Source organism: Colias philodice, chromosome 3 (genome assembly GCF_061535455.1).
Source record: "Colias philodice isolate Cphi_HAF_F1 chromosome 3, ilColPhil1 Martin Lab GWU primary, whole genome shotgun sequence".
Taxonomy (NCBI): Eukaryota; Metazoa; Arthropoda; class Insecta; order Lepidoptera; family Pieridae; genus Colias; species Colias philodice.
In genome coordinates this window covers 7,320,444-7,344,260 of record NC_143088.1, presented here as the reverse complement: position 1 = coordinate 7,344,260, position 23,817 = coordinate 7,320,444, and the positions used below count along the sequence as shown (strand labels likewise).

The window sequence follows — 23,817 nt, the reverse complement described above, 5'->3', positions numbered from 1 at the left end:
GGGCGTAACCTCATACATCCGCGCGCGTCGCGCCGCGAAGTTACTGTCGGATTATGGACCCCCCACGCCATCGATTACGCAATTCTATTGTATAGTGGTGGTATAACCGTATAGTGTATACATGCCTATACATTGTTTTGTTTATGAAATCTTTCTAGCTTCTTCACATAACAGACAGATTTGTTTAATCTTATAAATAAATACGAACAAATATTACAATTTAATTTTATCATTTGCAATTAGAATAATATTATCTCGCAATTTTCTCCATCAGTAAATATATTTCACTTATAGCTCTGTCGGCATAGCGATCTTTCACCGCGAGGTTTTTAATCTTGCGTATTAAATTCCGCAAGCAGAATAGTTTCTAGTACGTACTACGTACTGCGAATAAAATTTCTGACGATTATTATTATCAGTAGAATTCAGTTCTCAGTTGACAAACACGTGTAAAATCGAATGACCCTGAATTTGGCAGACAGCAGACAAAATGTAATTTCAGATTGGGATATCTCTAAGCGAAATTAAGTTTTACATGTTTACCGAATTGGGAATTGTTTGTCGTTGATTTACCTACAGGTGATAATAAAGAAATTTTTATTTTACTTTTTAAATTTTTTTTTAAATAAAAAATAAAATTTTGGGAAGCTCTCACCGTGTTCCCAATTGATTTATAAATCTGAAACTTTCAAATTTAGTTTATTATTGGATTCTGAAAAGGTGATATCAGTTAGTTTTTTCAATTTGGCTTGGAATATTCTGGGATGTATATCTTCCAGAAAAATTATTTTTTAGTGGAAAAAAGAAAAGTCATATTTGCGTCTTCAAAAAATCTAAAGGTGATATTTTTTTAATTTTAAATTTGTCAGTCGGATCGTGAGATATCCTAATTTTTAAATTTTGATGCCGGATATCAAAGTGAAAATTAATCAAAATAAAAATCAAAAAAATGTCACGTCTTCATTTTTAGTAAATCTACAGATGATATATCTCAGAATTTATATATTCTTGTTTATTTGTTGTATATCCTCATCTTTCGATTTTTTATCCGAAATGGAATATCAGGCATGAATTATTCTTTTTTTTATTAAATAAAGAAAAACATATTATCAAGGCAATTCAACTGTTAATTTTCAGCCCATAATAAGAGTAAATTATGGAATAAAATATTTTCAGTCTTTATATCATAGCCCGGTCAAATTAGACCTTTGCAATAACAATAATTCCTAAAGAGCTAAATTGTGGTAGGGGTGTACCATAACAAATAAAGTTTTAAAAGTACAAGTTTTAAGATCCCATGTGTGTAACAAAAGTTATTTGGGGTCAAAGGAAAAACGGACAGGACGGTAAATTTTATAGAAGAAATACCTCAAATAAGTACTAGAACTTATAATTATTCTGTACAAAAATGATCTCCATGTTTTCTTTCCCAAGAGTTACGAGAGTTTAGAGGGTGTGCCTATAAACTCACCAGCTCTCCACCAAAAATTTGGCTCTGTAGGAATTATTGTTATTGCAAAGGTCTAATTTGACCGGGCTATGATATAAAGACTGAAAATATTTTATTCCATAATTTACTCTTATTATGGGCTGAAAATTAACAGTTGAATTGCCTTGATAATATGTTTTTCTTTTATTTAATAAAAAAAAGAATAATTCATGCCTGATATTCCATTTCGGATAAAAAATCGAAAGCTGAGGATATACAACAAATAAACAAGAATATATAAAATCTGAGATATATCATCTGTAGATTTACTAAAAATGAAGACATGACATTTTTTTGATTTTTATTTTGATTAATTTTCACTTTGATATCCGGCATCAAAATTTAAAAATTAGGATATCTTACGATCCGACTGACAAATTTAAAATTAAAAAAATATCACCTTTAGATTTTTTGAAGATGCAAATATGACTTTTCTTTTTTCCACTAAAAAATAATTTTTCTGGAAGATATACATCCCAGAATATTCCAAGCCAAATTGAAAAAACTAACTGATATCACCTTTTCAGAATCCAATAATAAACTAAATTTGAAAGTTTCAGATTTATAAATCAATTGGGAACACGGTGAGAGCTTCCCAAAATTTTATTTTTTATTTAAAAAAAAATTTAAAAAGTAAAATAAAAATTTCTTCATTATCACCTGTAGGTAAATCAACGACAAACAATTCCCAATTCGGTAAACATGTAAAACTTAATTTCGCTTAGAGATATCCCAATCTGAAATTACATTTTGTCTGCTGTCTGCCAAATTCAGGGTCATAAAATCGATGGATCTTGTTATTAACGCCGTTGCACGTCGTTGCATCAATTTTATAAACTCGCGCGGAAAAATTTAGATCGAATAACAAATTATTTTCTGGGCAATTTTTTTACCACAAGTGAGACTATGTCCATAAGATTCAATATGTAACAGAATAGCGAAAAAAATCCTCCCGGTAAAATACCGCTGGGCGAACAAACCCTAACTAGGTACTAAGCTTATACTAAATTTATTAAAACACAACAAATAAAAGATATACATTATGTCATAATACTGAAAATTCAACAGATTTTGTACTGTCAGGCATAAGTTTGGTTTCTGAATGCAGAATTGATTTTATTTAGGTTGAAAGCTTATATGTCATATACAAGAAAATATTTAAGCAGCATGGTATGGTTAATTTCAAATACTCCATTCAGAAACCTCATTAATTGTTAGTCTCATAATTTCACAAGTGTTATTGTTTCAGCCTGAGGTCAGTTATTCCTGCCAGTAAAAGTTCTTCTTTCATAGCAATCACTTCTCTTAATAATTCCTGATTATTAGCTTGTAGTTGTGCTATAACAGATCTTTGTTTCCTTTCTCGATCCTTTAATTGTGTCAGAGTGGCATCACATACATCAGCACATGGAGTATAATTGCCTGTAAAATAATATTTATACCAACTGATATTGTAATATTAAAGCAGGAAATTATTTTTCAATAACATTTATGATGAAAAACTACAATAATTGGAAAAATAAAAAATACTCACTTGTTTTACCTCGCAGCCTGTCCATTAATTTGTCATTTTCCAACTTCAACCTTGCTACTTTATTTTGCAAACATTTTTCATTAGCTTCCTTTTGTTTAACCACCTGATTCAATTTAGCTCGGGTTTCAATTAACTTTTGATAAACCTCGTTTGATTGGTCAGACACTCTTTGGGCCGAGGCAACACATGCTCTGGATTCATTTTTTTCAGAGTTAACTTTATCTCGAAGTCTTCCAATGGAATCCTAGACCAGAACAAAGATTAATTGTTTTTTACTTCTATTATTTTACTTAATATCTATACTAATATTATAAAGAGGAAAAGTTTGTAAGTATGTATGTATGTATGTATGTATGTATGGTTTTCACGCATAAACTACTGGACCGATTTCAAAAATTCTTTCACCATTAGAAAGCTGCATCTTTACTGAACAACATAGGCTATATTGCATTTTCAAAAAAATTAGAGATCCTTACCAAAAATGCAATAATGTAACCCAAGGTGTAAAAAATTCCTCAATAAAACTTCTGTCATCGCGTGCGCTGCGGAATCTATTGAAGATAGAACAAAAAAATGTTCTACGGTATTATAGAATGGATCAATATCTACAAGAAAGTCCGCGATACCATATGTCCATCTTCAGTAGTTATGTTACTACAACAACTATTTTACGTTTTCAAAGTAAATAGAAGTGCCGACAGTAATCAAACCATGTTATCCATACACATATATTAATCCTTATCCCATTAAATGATGTTTTATTATAGACTGTTTTAATACCAGCAAAATACTTTTTAAATGAAAAGAATTGGATATTCCATTCAAAAGATATAACGAATTTTTAAAAGTGTCAATCTACAGAAAATAGTAGGTATACTGTTCGAGCAGGCCGTAGTGCGGGGGTCACGGAGGAATTCTACCAATATGCGTCTTGACGGAACACAGTGGGGTTTTGGTCGGTAGGAATCCGATATAACCCACGGCCCCTCCCCGGAGGCCGTGGGTATCTATGAAAGATTTCCCCACTAAAACAAAAAAAAAGGCCGTAGTGCGGGACGGGGTAAAGGTGATTTTCATGTGATTAAAAATTAAACCTATAGTCCGACCTATAGTAGACTTTTCACTGTCACGATATCGCTATCTATGCGGGTGAAACCGCAGGGCATTGCTAGTGTTAAATAAAATTAATATACTTAGTAATAAATAATAATCTTTTGTACCTACATTCAAATGTCTATTGCTATGTTCAAGTACATGATTTTGCTCTGTCAAATGGTCACTTTTCTCTTTAATACTTTTGTATTTGTGTAATAAAGTCCAAACTGAATTTATAAGTTTGACCAATGCATCAGTATTTAATTTGTCATTTTCAAAGTCTACATGAGGATTAAATATATAATTTATGTTGTAAAGGTTTAATTCCTGAAACAATAATCAGTTATACTTAAAACTCTATAGTATAAAGTTTTAAGTATAATATAGCGGCTATATCATAATTTAATAAATAGATAGTTAAAATCATACAGCTCAATTCCTGAAACAGTCAGTCAGGCTTAAAACTATATCATAATTATATGTAAATAGTTAAAATCATACATTTTCGTGTTTCCTAAATGTGATTTTCAAATTAGGTAGCAGATAACACTCAGCAGTTTATAGATGCATAATCTTTATATTTTACTAGCTTTCGCCCGCGTGGTGTTTTGATAAAAGGTAGCCTATGTTGTTTCTCAGGGTCTAAAGATTGTCTGTTGAGAGGTTTAAGCGGGAAAGCGTAACAGACAGACAGACAGACAGAGTTACTTTCGCATTTATAATACATATTATAGTAGGGACTAGCTGTAGGGGTAAAAATATAATGCCGGGTAACTAAGTACCTTTTTGCGTCGCAAATTATTATTTACACTAACACATATAAATGAAATAAAATCTGTACATTATACGTAGGTTTGTACGCACCTCTGAAAGGCCTATCAAACAATCTTTAACATTGTTTCGAGTGCATGGTTCGTAAAATGTAGCTCTTTTATATTTGTAGTTTTCCAAAAGTTCTTTAACTTCTTCGTCCAAACTTTCAAATTCTGTGAATCTTTCCATTTTTCCGTAAGATATAATTATCTATAACTGATTTTGATCATAAATCGTAGTAAAGAATTGATTTACGTTTGTTGAATTTCTCGTTTTATTTGCAGGTAGAATTTGTAGTTATAACTTTTACCGCCAACTCAAGGGCAAATGTCAATTGTCAATCTATAACTGTCAGACGTCACCAATATTGTCATTTGCCACAGATAAGAAAAAATACAAAGTTAGGTGCACATGTGACAAACTCATGCTGCGCAAACTTAGATCATTAAACCCGTTTTCCAATTACAGAGCATAATGCGACTCAGTGCCGCACAATGCCGAATTATGCTGATGCTTAATTGGAACGTGAAACGCACCAGCAGGTTGCGCTAAAGTTCAGTGTTGAAAAAAAAATATTCATAGAGTTAGCAATAACCTCATTAATGTGTAAAATAAATAATTGGTTGAAAAATATTTACGGTTATTTTAAGTAATTTGGATTTAGATTATTTCATTAACATTTTTTTCAATGTTTGTACCTTCATCCATACTTATATTTATTTTTTTAACACAATTTGAATTAACTTTGATTATTTCGAAAAAACTACAATGAAACGAAAGCTTTAAATTTTTTTCCAACAATTAATAATTACTAACGATAAATCGATTGCACGCATCAATTCACGCGCATTACTTTTTCTAGTGCTCGATTGTGCGAAGCGTTGCTGTAGTTGGAACATTCAACGTTAAGCATTATGCCGCATAATGCGCTCTAGTGCTGTAATTGGAAAACGGGGTAAGTAATGGATAACACTCACAGGCGCTTCCCCTTTTGCCGAGGTATAAGATTATTCGAATCGAAAAGTCTTATGCTTTCATAAAAACTACTTGCGTAATCGATTACAAACACTCTGCGTATTCGTAAAACATCGAAAGGACGTCTGCGAGTGCTCCGCTAAAAATGCAGTTTGGTGCAGTCAAGTCTTGCAGAAACAAGTCAAACACATCAAATATTAAAAAAGATGGAATAACCTTTCATTTGTAAGTATTATTTATATTATATTTTTATTTTTTTACCTAAATATCAATTTAAATGCAATTTCTAATAATCGTCGATGTATCGTTTAGCGACATGATCAAGACAAATAATCGAGTCATGTGTTTACTCGATCATTGATGCGGCTTCACGAGACTATCATGGAAAGAAAATATACAAATTTAATCTTTATGAACTAAGAGATAAAGTTGAATTTAAAACGCGATATTGAACCGCATTCCCCACGAGACTATAAAGCGATGTAGCGAGACTATCTTGAAGAGAAAATATACAAATTTAATCTTTATGAACTAAGAGATGAAGTTGAATTTAGAACGCGATATTGAACCGCACTCCCCACGAGACTATAAAGCAATGTAGCGAGACTATCTTGAAGAGAAATTCAAATTTAATCTTTATGAACTTAGTGATAGAGTTGAATTTAAAAACTCGTCGCTTAAAAGGTCGTAAATTTTTACGACTTTCTTAGTGACGGACTGCTTTTAACTTGAACGTCGATAAAAAAATATTTTTCTAAGTATAATTTGAAATGAGATGAGAATTAATCTTTATTATATTACAATTTTACACAACTGCATAAAACGGAGTATAATGTTTATTTTGTAAATCTTGTATATATTTATTAAAATTTACGCTCGGTTACTTTTAACTGGCAGAACATTTTAATGGAACGGAACCCTTCGTGCGCGAGTCCGACTCGCACTTAGCCGTTTTTTTGTAATGTTAATCTTGTAACCTTTCTATTATGTAATTTGTTTATATGTATGTATTAATATTGCGTATATTTCAGATTTACAAAAAATCGAATTACAATTTTTATTATATCTGTAGCGACACCTCGGTACAGAAATAAAAAAAGATGGGTTGCACTCCGGGAGTGCCGGGAGAAGTGAAAACTTGATTATTAACGTTGAGCATGTTTGATATCCATCCGTCTTACGCTTTTTCGATCAGGTCACGTGGACGCGAGTTTAAGATTTTATACCCAACGCCGCTAAAATAAAAATTTCTGTACCGATATTTATTTTATTGAATATAATATGTGATGTGTTGAATAAATACATATATTCAAATACAAATAAAATGGCGTTTTATTGTTTTTTCGTATGCATATAATAATGATGAAAACGTTACAAATGACCTGTGTAGTATTTTTTATGAATATAATATTAATGTTATTTCTAATTTCAACAAAATTATTATTTTTGTAATATCGATATGGTTACATCCCTTTAGAGCGATTGTATTATTACGTATATGTACAGAGATTTTTCTGTGTATTCGATGTATGTGTGCAAAAACATGCTAGTCTGCCAATTTTGTATTAGTTTGAGTTTGTAAAGACACAAATTATTTTTGTGAATGTGTGAAATTGTGTTTCAAAGTGTGAGTTACCCTCCCCGCACCAAAATCGGCAGAAAGTTTAGTTAGAACATTTGCCAGCGTGCTCCATCCATTACTTAATGATCTAAATGCGCAAATGTATGGGAGCGTTTCACGTAACATTTTTGGATATTTCTCGTTTTATTTTAAAAAAGTTATTATTGTCATTTTACTCATTAGGTATAGTACTTTCAATATCAGTTTAAAGTTTTTGATATTTGTCATAGTTACGGAATAATCGCCTGTGCACACTTTACGATTACACCCTATAATATATCGAAAATTGTTGTATTTTATACTGAATGAGATCATGAGTAAAATCACATTATCAGGAATATTTGATTACCATTTACAAGTTAAATAAAAGGAATATATTGCAGTAGGTATATTATTTAATTCAATTAGTAATTTTACAATGGCACTTATCGGGGATCAAGTTAAAAAAGTGGTGGTTAATGTCTCAGAGTACAATATAAAGAAACACAAATAAACACATTAATAATAATTAAATTGTTGTGTTATCTTATTATTGTTATAAAAATCAGTATCTCTACTTGGACCCAACGCATCCGAGACTACCAAGCCACTGTGCACAAAATAGGCCAGTGCTAGGCGTCATGGCTTCTTGTCACTTCTTCTTAGAGTGGTCAATCAATTTACTCTGAAAAATAAAATAATATCTATATATACATATACCAATAAAATATAGCTTCTGTGTCTAAATGCATATTTATAAACTTGTAAATTTTTCATAAAAAAAGCTTACAAATATGAATAATGTTTATTTTTTATTATAGCTTGTATTACGTTAGTTTGTATTAATAAATTAGTGTGAAGTGAACCTTAGCTAAATGAAGTCCAATTTCACTGAGTCGCTTGTGTTGATACGTGAGTGGTTCGTGCAGTTTGGCGTCCCCTCGCTTGTAGAAGTCACTATAGTCGAGACGGAATGCTAACGTTTGCAGAGACACTTCTTGGTGCAGAGCCAATTTCAGTATCAGGGTGGTCACGTGGCCTCTGTCATAGAAATTGAAAATATGTTAAGAGAGAAAATCATTTTAGATAAAGTAGAAATACTAAATTGATTTATATTTTGAATGCCAAGTTAATTTCGATTTATTACATACTTGAAATGTGAAGTGATTGGTCTATCATAAAAATGGCGATATTGAATCCTTACAATACTAACACCTAATTTGTAATAAATTTTTATTTTGAGTCATTTTCTAGAAGTCTATAAGAAATTAGTTGGATACCAAACCTGTATGTTCGCGCCCAAACGTTCAAATCAGCTTTTCGACTGGCTAAGAATTGATGGAATATTTTCCTCTTCTCTTTATCAAGCGCCTCGTCTGCTGCAGTAATGGCGTATTCCCCTAAAATAAGGTACATAAAATATAATGTTCGTGCGTAATTTGAAATGAGATAAGGAAAAGTCCTTGAGAAATAAAGATAATATTTAAATAAATAAATTATACCTCTATCAGCTCGTTCAGCTTTCAACACTTCATACCGCTCTCGTCGCTCGAGCTCCGCGTTAATGCCTGCATGTAGTGTCTGCTCAAAACTGCGCAGTGCCAGTGTTTCGTTCAAAACATTCCCCAAATAAGATTGCAACTCCTGTACATTAGGTATATAATTTGTTAATTTTTAAACAAAACTTAAGTTTTATCTCTATATTATTAGATATTATTTGGAAAACAGCTAATTAAAAAAAAAGAACGTGTGCGCCGAGCACACGTGTCAGAAGTGAAACTTCTTTAGCAAGATTCAAAAATACCTAACTTACTCCATGGCGTGCCGGTTGCAATGTTAACCTTGATATTTTACTCAAAACGCGCCTTGAGAAGTTTCACTTTAAAAAGTAACCCTTGGCACACATAATTCACAACATTTTTTTTGCACGCGTCGGCGTAACTGGGTGATGTCATGTATCATGGAATATAGGTAGAATTGTTAGAGGGCGCGCAAGTACCTGTGTTGTGTGGTGTATCATGGCGTGAATGGAGTGTCGGTCGAGCGCGCGGTGGTGCAGGCGCAGCAGGCGGTCGAGGTGCGCGCGCGCGGCCGCGGCGGCGAGCAGCTCGGCCCACGCGGGCTCGGCGCCCACGCAGCTTGCCTCCTGCATCGCACCGCACAGCCGCAGTGCTTCCGCGCGCAAGCACGACACGCGCCGCATCAGACCCCACACCTCTGCATTAGCATCGAATATGTGTTATTTTACAATATAATTTGAATTTAAAAAATGTCCACCCATAAAGCGCGAATTCGCTTATGCCCAAATAAAAAAAGTATTATAATAATAACTATTTTTTAGTTTTATAGCAAGAATGTATGACGTTCACCTTTAATGTCTATGAATAACTAGATTTCCGCCCGCGGCTTCGCCCGCGTTTTCAAAGGAAAACCCGCATAGTTCCCGTTCCCGTGGGATTTCCGGGATAAAACCTATCCTATGTGTTAATCCAAGTTACCCTCTATATGTGTGCTAAATTTCATTGTAATCGGTTCAGTAGTTTTTACGTGAAAGAGTAACAAACATCCATACAAACTTTCGCCTTTATAATAGTATTAAGATGATATTTGTTCCTGAAAGATCATACCGGGCATGCCCTTGAGCCGCTTGTGCAGTATGGCGTGGTCGCGCCACGCGTCGTGCAGCGCGTACTCGATGCGCTTGACGCGCCACAGCTGCGTGAAGAGCGCGCGGTACCGCGCCGCGCACGTGGCCGGGAACAGCGTGCCCAGCGGCCCGTCCACGCGGTACTGCAGCGCGAACACGTCCCACCCGCTGTCTTCGCGCCCGTCACCTGTTGTGATGTTACAATACAAGTTATGTAGAAGAAAGATCGTGATGGTTACGCATTGTACGCCAAATATGCACTGTGACATTCGCTTCGTTGAAATATTCTTATAAAATGTACACTGACATAAAATTAGCAACAAAATATTATGTACACGTTATGCGAGTGTAATGTTTTACATATTAATTAAATTATAAGGCTTTACATTGCATATTTCATTTAGAGTAGTTTAGAACTAGAGTTCTTGTTTATAATTCCAAATAATATAAATGCCAACAATTTTTTTTGAAGTTACAAGTACTTACAGTTAGGATAAAGGTTAACATGCAGTCTGGCAAGCACATGCGGCGGTTCGAACTGCGCATTGGTGGCGCGGACGGCCGCCTCCAACGTACATGTCAAGTTGTGTACATACAATGATGTTGCTGGCTTGTTTAATTCCTCCCTAAAAAAGTGGTGTGTGTCATTACTTATGTTAAGATTATAATGATTTCATATATAGGAAAATATAATTAAAACAAAACCTATAGGTACCTGGAGTTGTAAGAACAGTAAATTATGAAGGTTTTAAAAGCTTTCGGATCCGGCAATTTATATAATGATATCTCCTAAACGGTTATGGAACGAAGTTCTTTATCGCTTGTTGCGAAAGGGGGCTAGACGGAATTAAGACCAAAAGTATAGCAAAACTACAGCAAAGTGATCTTTCACACTTTTTGCTATAGTTGTAAGCTCTCTCTCTCTCTCTCTTCTCTCATAGAAAGCAAGCCAGTAATTTTAGCAACTTCGTTCCATCCGGGTGTCCTTTGACCGCTCAAGTTTTTTTTTACATTGCTTCTCTCTATTTCCTCGCATCCGTCCCTGATCGAATAGTAAATGAAGTCTACTACTAACTGCAATAGCGTCATGAGGTGGTGCACGAAGTCGCCCTGCGCGAGCAGCAGGTAGCGGCGGTGCGCGGCGAGGTGGTCCAGCAGGTGGTGGTGCGAGGTGAGCGCGGCCAGCAGGCGCGCCGCCGCCGCCGCGTGCGCCAGCCCCACGCCCTCGCGCAGCCCGCCCGCCTCCCACCACCCCGCGCCCGACGACTCCTCCTCACTGCTTACAGCTTCAGAAACATGCGTATAACTTATATTATAAACGCGAAGTTCTTAAGTGTGTTTGTGTGCTTAAGTTTGTAACTCTTAAAAGTAAAAACTGCTGGAGATAATCTATACTTATAATAAATCTGTAGAGAGGCCAATTCTGTACATGAAATATATTTAAAAAAAAACTATGAAGGGGTGATAAGGGATCGCTACTGATGCCAAAAATGCAATCAGTAAAATTTTTGTCTGTCTGTCTGTCTGTCTGTCTGTCTGTCTGTATATTCGTTATAGAAACAAAAACTACACGACGGATTTTAACCAAATTTGGCACAATTATTCTTCATACTCCTGGGCAGGTTATAGTAAAAGAATCATGTAAATCGGTGTAGAAACACCAAAGTTATACATGAAATACGCTATAAGTCATCGCGCGAGAATACAGAATCATGCAGCCATAAGGATTATTTTTGTGTATCAGTTGCCGCGTTCGACGCGCTTCGCGGCGGGAGCTATAAAAAGGCGGCGGGTCTGCACCCGTTTCGCGTTGTCATGGCATCACGTGTGAACGGCTGAACCGATTTCGATAATTCTTTTCTATTATATTCCTTGAAGTACGAGGATGGCTTTTATGTAGAGAAAACGTAAATATGTACCACGGGCGAAGCCGGGGCGGACCGCTAGTCTCTAAATAAAACTATTGAATGGTGCATTATAGCGCCTAAGTTTAGGCGTTAAGTAGAAATTATCGCAGACGTTCCAACGTGAAAAATTACAAATGTCTTTCTTTTAAACGTCAAGTTAAGCAATGATGGCTTCATTAACGATCCCACGTTCCACGGGATGCGCGCCCACGGCAAGGAGTGAGTTTTAGGCGGGAAGATCGTCATCATTTATAAATATTTATTTATTTATTTATTTATTTAAACCTATATTGACTTTTTCTTTTTTCTGAAAAAAATTACACCTATACAAATCACCCAATAATGAAAATAACAAACCATTTCGTGTATGGGCAGCAAGAAGATGTTGTAAATGATGAGCATGGTCTGGTGTTGAATCTGCTTCCCCAGGATGATCAGGTAAATCAGCACAAGCTTCTCTCATAAACACTACGCTTTTGCCAGTTGCCAGGATTTGTGCGGCTTGCTCCCGACACATAAACGATGGAACCATCCAATCCCTAACAGAAAAATATGTTTGAATCATCTTAGGTTTAACATTAAATTAGTAGGCATTCTTCATCTACATAATTATTTACATTATCCATTCTCAGAAATAAATCATTATTTATATAAATTTATAAAGAATAGAAAAAATTCGATCACGAGGCGGGACTCGAACCCGCATCCTTTCGCGCCATTCCGGGGCGGATGCCTGACCAATTCAGCCACTCGTGACCCGCCAGAGCAATCGAATTTATTCCATTCTTTCAGTTTTATGTGTCTAAGGCCATAAAACCAAAAATATCAATTTCAACAAAAAAGGTCGTGTTCCATCGTTACAATATTGTATTCACTGAAAAGTGTTTCATATTGGTTGAGATGGTTGTTAATCATCTCAATAGATGGCGCGCGGTGTGTCCCTTAGACACATAAAACTGAAAGAATGGAATAAATTCGATTGCTCTGGCGGGTCACGAGTGGCTGAATTGGTCAGGCATCCGCCCCGGAATGGCGCGAAAGGATGCGGGTTCGAGTCCCGCCTCGTGATCGAATTTTTTCTATTCTTTATAAATTTATATTTATAAAGCATTTGAATGTCATAAAACCAAAAATATCAATTTCAAATCATTATTTGTCTAAAGAACTGAGCTCGAAACTCATTTATGACTAAAGGTTTTGTTTTTGTAATTTATTTCGTAATAATAATATATTAGAACACCTACTTACCTCACTCTGTATTTATCATGCCACATTCTGTCAATAGGTACACCACTACGGCTCTCAATGAAAAACTCATTGAAGGGATCGTCAATCTCTCCTAAAACATAAATAAACATACATTTTTATTGTATGTTTGGCGAAGAAAGGAGATGTCCAAAGAATATATGAATAAATAAAAAAAAATAGAAATACATAAATGTGTATTGTAATTACCATGTAAAAGCCATCGAGTTAGCATAAGTAATAATGGATATGTAAGTGCAGTCAGGAGTCTGCGAGCTAAAGCCGCCACTCGTTCGTCACCGTGATGAACAAATCGGTGAATGCATGACGCCAATTCACCACCTGGAATATTTTATTCAATTACCTCCCAGATTTAAATCTTGCCTACAACAATTGCAATATTTATTTTTACTCCTAAAAACCATAACAAATATGCCAAGTGTAGTTATAATAAGATCCATGTACCACACCTACTTATACTTATTTTTTATAAAGAAGGCCTAGTTACCAAACCAATACTGCTACAAGCAGAGATCATGATCCAAACATGAGCATATTATTTATCTATTTTATACTGCATTACCTTTTTTATGTTGAGCAGCATGTGTAATATTTGCCAGCCAAGTCAATCTATGTAAAGGATCTTGAGCCCAAACACATACGCGCCGAAGAGTGCCCCCACCCCCATCACTTTCACAGACCTAAAATAGATTTTTCGTTACTATTAAACAAGATGCTTTAATTTATATTATTCATGTGCTTGTATAACCAAACCCATAACTTATTTGTTATAGGTTCGGCTGTGTGTGTATCGGCTCTTAATTAATATTTCTCCAACCATTAAAAATTGCTCCAGAAATATGTTAAAGGGAACAAAAATAATAACCTGGGATTGTAACAATGCAACACTTCTATAGTATTCTGTTAACTCATCTCTGATTGCTGCCACCAAGCCTTCACCCATGAGACCTATAAAATAATGGTCTTCATTACATTATTATACTTAAATTTCCTAATAACTGTAAAAGATATAAATGTATAATTATGAAGCTTTCCGCCCGCGGCTTCGCCCGCGTCTTCAAAGAAAAACCCGCATAGTTCCCGTTCCCGAGGGATTTCCGGGATAAAACCTATCCTATGTGTTAATCCAAGATACCCTCTATATGTGTGCTTAATTTCATTGTAATCGGTTCAGTAGTATTTGCATGAAAGAGTAACAAAAACACACATACACATCCTCAAACTTTCGTATTTATAATATTAGTAGGATAGGATTTACTCCAGTCTCCATGTTTTTTTTAAACCTTACCTTGCGGCATAACTCCCGAAGTAGGATCAATAAATTCCTTGAGTCTATCATGTAAGAAACCAAGGTGTGCAATCCGAGAATAAAGTATTTGTATGGGTCTAGGCCACGAACAACTAGTTCTCGCCTTAACACCTGTTGCTGCCAGGACTGCATCCCTCACACATGAACGTTCATTTGAACGATCTGTAATATAACTACTTGTTATTTATACATTTAGGCATTGCTTAAACTATTGACAATTGACATTGCATTAAATTATAACTTCTTACCACATGTCTGTAAGGCTAAGGCCATATTACTGTTATTGGAGGGAATACTTGGATTGGAATTTTGCTGCTTTGGAGTGTTTCCATCCCAACTTAATGATCCCATTGTACTTTTGCTGGAAGTAGTTGTCCCTGAAAATGCCACTGCAGAGTTCTGCAAAATTAAATAATATTATAGCAGATATAACTTTACTATTTGGTATTGTAGGTAACTTAGTAAAAACTTTACAACACTTACTGCAATATTGAGATTTGGCACTGGGAAAAGTTGTTGAGTTGAATCTGATTGTTGGGGACCATCTGCTAGTTGAAGCAAGAGAGACAATACTGCTACCCGTTGCTTTAATACAAACTGGAAAGTATTCAATAATATAAATCTATTTCTCAAGTAGTTCTCATAATTTTTTTTATAAATTTTTAAGAACTTTCAAGGTTGGTAAATAAATTTCATTTGTATAAATTTATAAAGAATAGAAAAAATTCGATCACGAGGCGGGACTCGAACCCGCATCCTTCGCGCCATTCCGGGGCGGATGCCTCACCAACTCAGCCACTCGTGACCCGCCCGAGTGATCGAATTTATTCTATTCTTTCAGTTTTATGTGTCTGAAGGGACACACCGCGCGCCATCTATTGAGATGATTAACAACCATTTCAACCAATATGAAGCACTTTTCAGTGAATACAATATTGTAACGATGGAACACGACCTTTTTTGTTGAATTTATATTTTTGGTTTTATGGCATTCAAATGCTTTATAAATATAAATTTATAAAGAATAGAAAAAATTCGATCACGAGGCGGGACTCGAACCCGCATCCTTCGCGCCATTCCGGGGCGGATGCCTCACCAACTCAGCCACTCGTGACCCGCCCGAGTGATCGAATTTATTCTATTCTTTCAGTTTTATGTGTCTGAAGGGACACACCGCGCGCCATCTATTGAGATGATTAACAACCATTTCAACCAATATGAAGCACTTTTCAGTGAATACAATATTGTAACGATGGAACACGACCTTTTTTGTTGAATTTATATTTTTGGTTTTATGGCATTCAAATGCTTTATAAATATAAATTTATAAAGAATAGAAAAAATTCGATCACGAGGCGGGACTCGAACCCGCATCCTTCGCGCCATTCCGGGGCGGATGCCTCACCAACTCAGCCACTCGTGACCCGCCCGAGTGATCGAATTTATTCTATTCTTTCAGTTTTATGTGTCTGAAGGGACACACCGCGCGCCATCTATTGAGATGATTAACAACCATTTCAACCAATATGAAGCACTTTTCAGTGAATACAATATTGTAACGATGGAACACGACCTTTTTTGTTGAATTTATATTTTTGGTTTTATGGCATTCAAATGCTTTATAAATATAAATTTATAAAGAATAGAAAAAATTCGATCACGAGGCGGGACTCGAACCCGCATCCTTCGCGCCATTCCGGGGCGGATGCCTCACCAACTCAGCCACTCGTGACCCGCCCGAGTGATCGAATTTATTCTATTCTTTCAGTTTTATGTGTCTGAAGGGACACACCGCGCGCCATCTATTGAGATGATTAACAACCATTTCAACCAATATGAAGCACTTTTCAGTGAATACAATATTGTAACGATGGAACACGACCTTTTTTGTTGAATTTATATTTTTGGTTTTATGGCATTCAAATGCTTTATAAATATAAATTTATAAAGAATAGAAAAAATTCGATCACGATCGCGGGTTCGAGTCCCGCCTCGTGATCGAATTTTTTCTATTCTTTATAAATTTATATTTATAAAGCATTTGAATGCCATAAAACCAAAAATATAAATTCAACAAAAAAGGTCGTGTTCCATCGTTACAATATTGTATTCACTGAAAAGTGCTTCATATTGGTTGAAATGGTTGTTAATCATCTCAATAGATGGCGCGCGGTGTGTCCCTTCAGACACATAAAACTGAAAGAATAGAATAAATTCGATCACTCGGGCGGGTCACGAGTGGCTGAGTTGGTGAGGCATCCGCCCCGGAATGGCGCGAAGGATGCGGGTTCGAGTCCCGCCTCGTGATCGAATTTTTTCTATTCTTTATAAATTTATATTTATAAAGCATTTGAATGCCATAAAACCAAAAATATAAATTCAACAAAAAAGGTCGTGTTCCATCGTTACAATATTGTATTCACTGAAAAGTGCTTCATATTGGTTGAAATGGTTGTTAACACAGACATGTATATATAAGTAGACAACGCAAGTACCGCGATCTGTATGAAAACCAAGCGTGTCATATTTTTTGTACTGACCTTGACGCGTTATGACGTCACGAGCGCTTTTTAGTGATGTTAATTTCATTTTACGCTAAATCGATTAGGCCGCCACTCGCGCGGCGATTCTAGTATCGTCCTATCCCATCGAAGTAAATCGAAAGAAATCAGATCAAACTAGATCTATGTCTAAGAGGTAGTCAAATAAATGAATCGTAATCGATTACTAAATCGATTCAAGACAGAAAAATGATAATTACCATAGACAGAGGGATGATAAAATAAAGTTATAAACCTTTTAATATTCTAACAAGTAAACTAATGTGTTTTAGCTTTTTCTTACATATGCCCATTGAGTTACCATGTCCTACGTACTAGAGAGGCCATCGAAAGAAAGTAATGAAACTGTCAATCAATCAATCTTTATGTCCCGTTGCATCGATCCATTTTCCTTTTATGTTCGGGTTACTTGGAAAACTGAAAAAACAAACATAGTCTAAGCAATAAGGAGTTTTCTTAAAAAACTCCCAAGATGACACTTTAACTAATGGCGTCCATGTCATAATATTTATTTTTAGTACCTTTGTATTAAAATACTTAAAAGTTCTAGGTCAAGTCATATTAAATGACAAAAAAAATCTATGCCTTTTTTTCTGAAAAATTGCTCCTTCAAATTATCATTTATCTGTTCGATTATAAAATCGATTAGAATCGAGAACTGTTGCATCAAATGAACATCACTAACCACAAAATTGGACAGAAAAATGAGAACAGAAAAATGAGAAGACGCTATTCATTGCTTGTTATCATACGACGCGATCTTTACCGTGCCAAGTAAAAGCCGCAATGTATTCCGAATCATTTCGTATGATTTGGTATCCGTGTTTGTCACGATCGTTTTCCACAGATATTCTTTATTTGATTTTAAAATAAATAGTGCATATTCTGATTAGAAAATTACTTACCGGTGGAAGGAAACATCTCTGCTAACTCGGCCACTCACAGCTGTGGAGTTTCTACAGTTTATAACGGCGTAATTCGGCATTTTACTTTATTCAGCTTCACGTCTTTCCTTGGCGAACTGCAAGCGCGGACTGAGTGTAGGCCAGCGTCAAGTAAGTTTCATAATCGTAGTTTGGACACGGGAAGTACATACACTCGCTTAGTCTATCTTGATATATGTCCGTGGTTGTTAATCATCTCAATAGATGGCGCGCGGTGTGTCCCTTCAGACACATAAAACTGAAAGAATAGAATAAATTCGATCACTCGGGCGGGTCACGAGTGGCTGAGTTGGTGAGGCATCCGCCCCGGAATGGCGCGAAGGATGCGGGTTCGAGTCCCGCCTCGTGATCGAATTTTTTCTATTCTTTATAAATTTATATTTATAAAGCATTTGAATGCCATAAAACCAAAAATATAAATTCAACAAAAAAGGTCGTGTTCCATCGTTACAATATTGTATTCACTGAAAAGTGCTTCATATTGGTTGAAATGGTTGTTAATCATCTCAATAGATGGCGCGCGGTGTGTCCCTTCAGACACATAAAACTGAAAGAATAGAATAAATTCGATCACTCGGGCGGGTCACGAGTGGCTGAGTTGGTGAGGCATCCGCCCCGGAATGGCGCGAAGGATGCGGGTTCGAGTCCCGCCTCGTGATCGAATTTTTTCTATTCTTTATAAATTTATATTTATAAAGCATTTGAATGCCATAAAACCAAAAATATAAATTCAAATTTCATTTGATACATAATTATGGATATATACATAGACTAAAATTGTAATATAAATAATATGTGAACTATGGTAATAAACACTTAAATACTTACTGTATTTTTTAGTTTTGCAAAGGACTCATTAAACTTCTCTGCATCTCTACTTGAAATAGCAGCTAATCGAGAATGAATTTTTTGGCATAATAATTTTTCATCAAGAGGTGAATTGGTTTTGTCATTTGTTGAAGACAAATAAGACAGGGCCATTTCATATGCTCCGTCTGAAATAATTAATAATTTTATAAAATTTCCTTAGTAATTTTACAAATGGTATTTTATAATATTACACTACTGGCCCACATGAGAAAAATTGATAGGTCAAATGAGTTACCAGGAGAACTGCTTAGAATGATAAGGGACCATAAATAATAGTATTCAGCACTACACCATCATTTTATAAGCAGTCTAATGAAGAATGTTACTAGGTATGCCAAATCCCTTGAAATTGTGTCTCAGTAAAGCCTGTATGTATACAAATACACTAGTTTTTGTCGTAGTCAAAAATACCAAGTAGTTTTGATTTTATACGCATTCAAAGTTTCGAAAAATATCGAGTCCCGCTAATAGTCACGTGACCGCTTGTGACGTCACGTCACAACGCGCCGCGCGGCCGCGCGCCCCCGCGCTTAGTATCAAGTCGGCAGCGCTGTAGTAGGTGTTATAGCTTGCGCAGTATTTTGATGGGTTTTAATCCGCGAAATTCGTTAATAGTCCAATAATAGTAATTACTAATTATTATTCGTTTAATAAAATAACAGTCATGCCAAAGTTTCATCTTTATTTAATAGTTTCTCAAAATATTCTATACGATTGCGTTTTTGCACTGCTGATCTCTGAGGTTTATCTTCATTTTCCTGTTGACATTTGAATTTGTGTGGAACTATACCCTGTTTTTGTTTAATTCTTCCCCCGACCAACTTATATTTTAGTATAGTTCTCCATATCATTCTCAACTTAAAACAAGAAAAAATCTTACTAGCCATCTACCTATACTTAGCCCATACGAGCAGAGCAGAAGCACAATCTAGTACAGATTAAAACTTGTATAGAAAACAAAGGATAACGCAAAACAGCTGCAATTTTCTCAAAATATTATAATATGTAGTACTATGTAAGAACACAGAAAATTCTGGTTTTGCACCTCTGACCATTTTTTGTTTACGTCCTTTGCAACTATAAAAAACAACTTATCCGGCGAATTGGTAGTTGTATTTTTACATTTAGGAACAACACATGATTTTCTGGTATTTAGATTGGACATTTTTAAAAGTATTTAATTATAATTTCGACGGCACGGGCGCGCGATCGCTAGCGGACTGAGTGAGCCAGATTGAGCGTGTTGTGATGTGACGTCACACCATCACCGGGCGTTTACAACTTGTTTTACTTCTAAATCGGAAACTAATTGACGTATCGAAGTAATTTTTTCACTAGTATTATTTATTTTTGACAGAGAATATGGATTGCTAATAATCAAAATTAGTGAACATTCTCCATTGAGTGGGGAGAGTTCTAAATTACGCCTAGAGGGAGCATATACAGGGTGTAATTATTTTTAAGTGTGCACAGGTGATTATTCCGTAACTATTACAGATATCAAAAAATGTTAACTGATATTGAAAGTACTATACCTAATGAGTAAAATGACAATAATAACTTTTTAAAAATGAAGCGGGAAATATCCAAAAAAGTTACATTAAACACTCCCATACATTTAATTTCCCATACATTTTGTGTTCAAAGCAAATGTTCGTAGTGACATCCTCGTTTTGGAATACCATTGTATTCCACATCAAGCTCTATTTAGAGTTTCTAAATGAATTTTCATTAAAATTTGTGAAGTAATTTAAGCACAAAACCAAAAAAGAACCAAAATTTTTCATATTACATGCTTGGGATAGTCATATCTCATACTTAATGTATGGAAGTGTTTGATGTAAATTTTTTGGATATTTCCCGTTTTATTTTTAAAAAGTTATTATTGTCATTTTACTCATTAGGCTTTCGATATCAGTTTAAAATTTTTTGATATCTACAATAGTTACGGAATAATCGCCTGTGCACACTTAACGATTACACCCTGTATTTCGTTCATTGATTTTGCATAGCAATTAGCATACCATAAATAGACATCTTTTTTGTAGAGCACTATGTGGTTTCTTATTATTTTTCATGGATCTATTGATGGCATGGCATGCCATACAAAGTCATACCTATGAACAAAAAACCCTCCCTCTACTCATATTTATGAACTCTCACCTGCACTCTGTTGGACAGCTTACAAGTTACGGAATAGTGCTGAATACTATTATTTTATGGCCCTCTATTGTTCTAAACAGGTCTCCTGGTGACTCATTTGACCTATCATTCTTATCCCATGCAAGGTCTATATACTCTTCTTCAAATTTATGAAGATATCCCTCAGATAACTTTGGATAGTAAACATAATTCAATTATCATTAAATAAATTAATGTTTAAATTATTATATTTAAATAAAAATCACGTTGACACATGAATAATTTTCGAAAAAGGAAGAATTACCTGGATTAGATGACAATCCTTTACATAATTTATGAAGTAATGAAGCAACATTGTTCAAGGAATTATCCATTCCAGTAAAACTCAAAAATACACGTAAATTTCACTTTATTTCTTATTTTAATAAATGACCGCAAAATTTAAAAATAAAAGCTTAATTCACACTTGTCATAACATTTATTTATTCAGCGCTCTATGCTGACATTTAATGTACCTAACTAATAATGTTAAATGAACAGGCACAATTTTTTATTATAATGTAGGTACGCAATCAAATAAAACGAAGTTTTATTTAGAAGTTAGTTAGATATTTTGAATTTTGACTTTTGAATAAAATTCGAGTACTGAAATTTGACGGATAGAAATATGTAGATAAAAAAAATAAAAATAAGACGCTCGACCACAGAGTATAGTAAATACGGATCTTTTGGCACGTATAGTGCCACAAACTTATCTGACCCGGTGACGGTGTCACTGATGTCGCTTTCTTTTTATATAAACAAAATATTTCGTATGAAAAGTCTGTGAAAATGTGACATTTCAAAATGGCGGCACGTAGTTCCAGTTCTTGCCACCGGGTCAGATAAGTTTGTGGCACTGTAGCTGTAGGTGACAGAGTCAGTAGTACACAAGGTTATATGCTTCAATTTCAATAAATTATATCGTCACAGATGTAATAAAACAGCAAATTTATAAGATTTATGCGAAAGTAACTGTATATCCGTCTATCTGTATGTCGATTTCTTCTTCAAGCTTAATTTACTGAACCGATTTGGATGAAATTTGGTACAAAGATAGTTTGAGACCTGAAAAAGGGAGATAGGTTTTATGATTCGAGCATTTCTTTGACTTTGCGAGCGATCAACCGGGCGGAAAGTATTATATCATACCTATACATATAACAAAAAGATATATAACTTATGCCCAGTTGAAATGATTTATGTGTGTATTTGAACGACAAGAAAGACGGAAAATTCAGTAATAAATATCAGATAGGAAGGTACTAGATCCTGGTATATGATTGTCAACCCGGAAAACCAAGTTATTTTGGCACTATGTCTAGTATGTGATTTTTAAATTATTAATTAAATAAATTAATTAACTATGTTTTTTCTTTGATGTCGGGCTCTAACATGCCTATTAAGATTCTTTAAATTATTTGTTTTAAAACCACATTCAAAACAGACAATAGGATCATATGGTAAATGAGTTAATTTATGGAGTCTCATTTGTTCCATACGATGTGTTTTGTAATTACATTCTGAACACAAATACTGTTCACGTTCCGCATTATGCATACGTGAAACATGTATTTTTAGATTGTCATATATTTTAGTTTTATAGTCACACACGGGACATTCAAAAGGCTTATAATTTAAATGTAATGCTTCATGTTTCCTCATATTACGTAAATTATTTGTTGAGTATGTGCATAGCTTCGACACATCTGTAGAGCATCTATAACGCATCTTTTGTGACGTGGATGGACAATTATTATTCTCCTCGTATCCTTTAGAACGTAAAAATGTTCCAAATAAATGTGTGTCCACTATTAAATTTTTCGCATAATGCTTTTTATCTTCGCTCAATACTAGTTGTTTTTCATTGTCTGTAAAAGCGGAACAGGTATTTAATTTAAACAGTAAATCCCTGAACCCTACCGTTAGTGCACATACGTCCGCGTCGTACAGATACAAACATACCTGCTATTTTAGAAAAATAACTTAATTCATTATATATACGCAGGTCAATATTGAGTGCATTTGCAAATGCACTTCCATAGTACACGAGAAGCTCAGTATCTCGAGGTATTGTTTTTATAGTGCTACAAATAAAACAGAAATACAATCACTATATTCAATAACATTAAATACAATATCCAAAAAATTAAACCAAATATTAACCAGTAATAAATTTGACCTTTAAGCTGAAAGGCAACAAGATTTTGTTCGCTCCAATGCCTCGAGCAGTTGACGTATCTCATCCAATTAGATTTGTATGCATCAAATGCATCTAAGTACAAATTACCAACGTTGTTATAGGGAACCTGCCGGAAATTTGATTTAACAGAAACGAATTAGGCAGTTTTGCACGCCTCATAAGCGAAGCGTTGAGGTGGGTACTACTGTCACTTCGCGCAAAACATCTGATTTTTCAAACTTAAAATGTCTTTATGTATCATACATTGCACTTGTAAGATAATACATACACACACATATTAAGAAAAAACACTATTTTTAACGTTCATGATATTTTTGATGTCATTTTTGTTATTTAAACTAGTTAAAAAACAGTTTAAAAAAGTTCTGTCTTGGACGTCCGTGTGTCTGTATGTGCGGATCCTTTTTCTTGTTAACACGATAG

General features: G+C 34.8%; 2 protein-coding genes across 3 annotated transcripts; both read right to left on the bottom strand.

Moving 5' to 3' along the window:
- Nucleotides 1-2,518: 2,518 nt before the first annotated feature.
- LOC149489763 (uncharacterized) lies at nt 2,519-5,233 on the bottom strand. Its single transcript, XM_089714508.1, has 4 exons — nt 4,983-5,233; nt 4,248-4,445; nt 3,024-3,267; nt 2,519-2,911 (listed from the first exon to the last, which is right to left on the bottom strand). The coding sequence occupies exons 1-4, from the start codon at nt 5,118-5,120 to the stop codon at nt 2,727-2,729; spliced, it is 765 nt and encodes a 254-aa protein (XP_089570634.1). The 5' UTR covers nt 5,121-5,233; the 3' UTR covers nt 2,519-2,726.
- A 2,671-nt stretch (nt 5,234-7,904) lies between these two features.
- Grip91 (gamma-tubulin complex component 3) lies at nt 7,905-21,845 on the bottom strand. 2 transcript variants are annotated; one of them, XM_089714506.1, is made up of 19 exons: nt 21,721-21,845; nt 21,457-21,667; nt 18,969-19,135; nt 15,119-15,232; nt 14,884-15,034; nt 14,615-14,797; nt 14,192-14,274; nt 13,889-14,006; nt 13,516-13,647; nt 13,309-13,399; nt 12,418-12,599; nt 11,229-11,439; nt 10,640-10,779; nt 10,134-10,340; nt 9,506-9,723; nt 9,009-9,150; nt 8,792-8,906; nt 8,373-8,547; nt 7,905-8,191 (listed from the first exon to the last, which is right to left on the bottom strand). In XM_089714506.1, exons 2-19 carry the CDS (start codon nt 21,524-21,526, stop codon nt 8,159-8,161), a joined length of 2,532 nt encoding a protein of 843 aa, XP_089570632.1. In that variant the 5' UTR covers nt 21,527-21,667; nt 21,721-21,845; the 3' UTR covers nt 7,905-8,158. The 2 variants fall into 2 exon arrangements, with proteins under 2 accessions (XP_089570632.1, XP_089570631.1); XM_089714505.1 differs by having other exon boundaries at nt 21,457-21,816.
- Between the last annotated feature and the right edge of the window lie 1,972 nt (nt 21,846-23,817).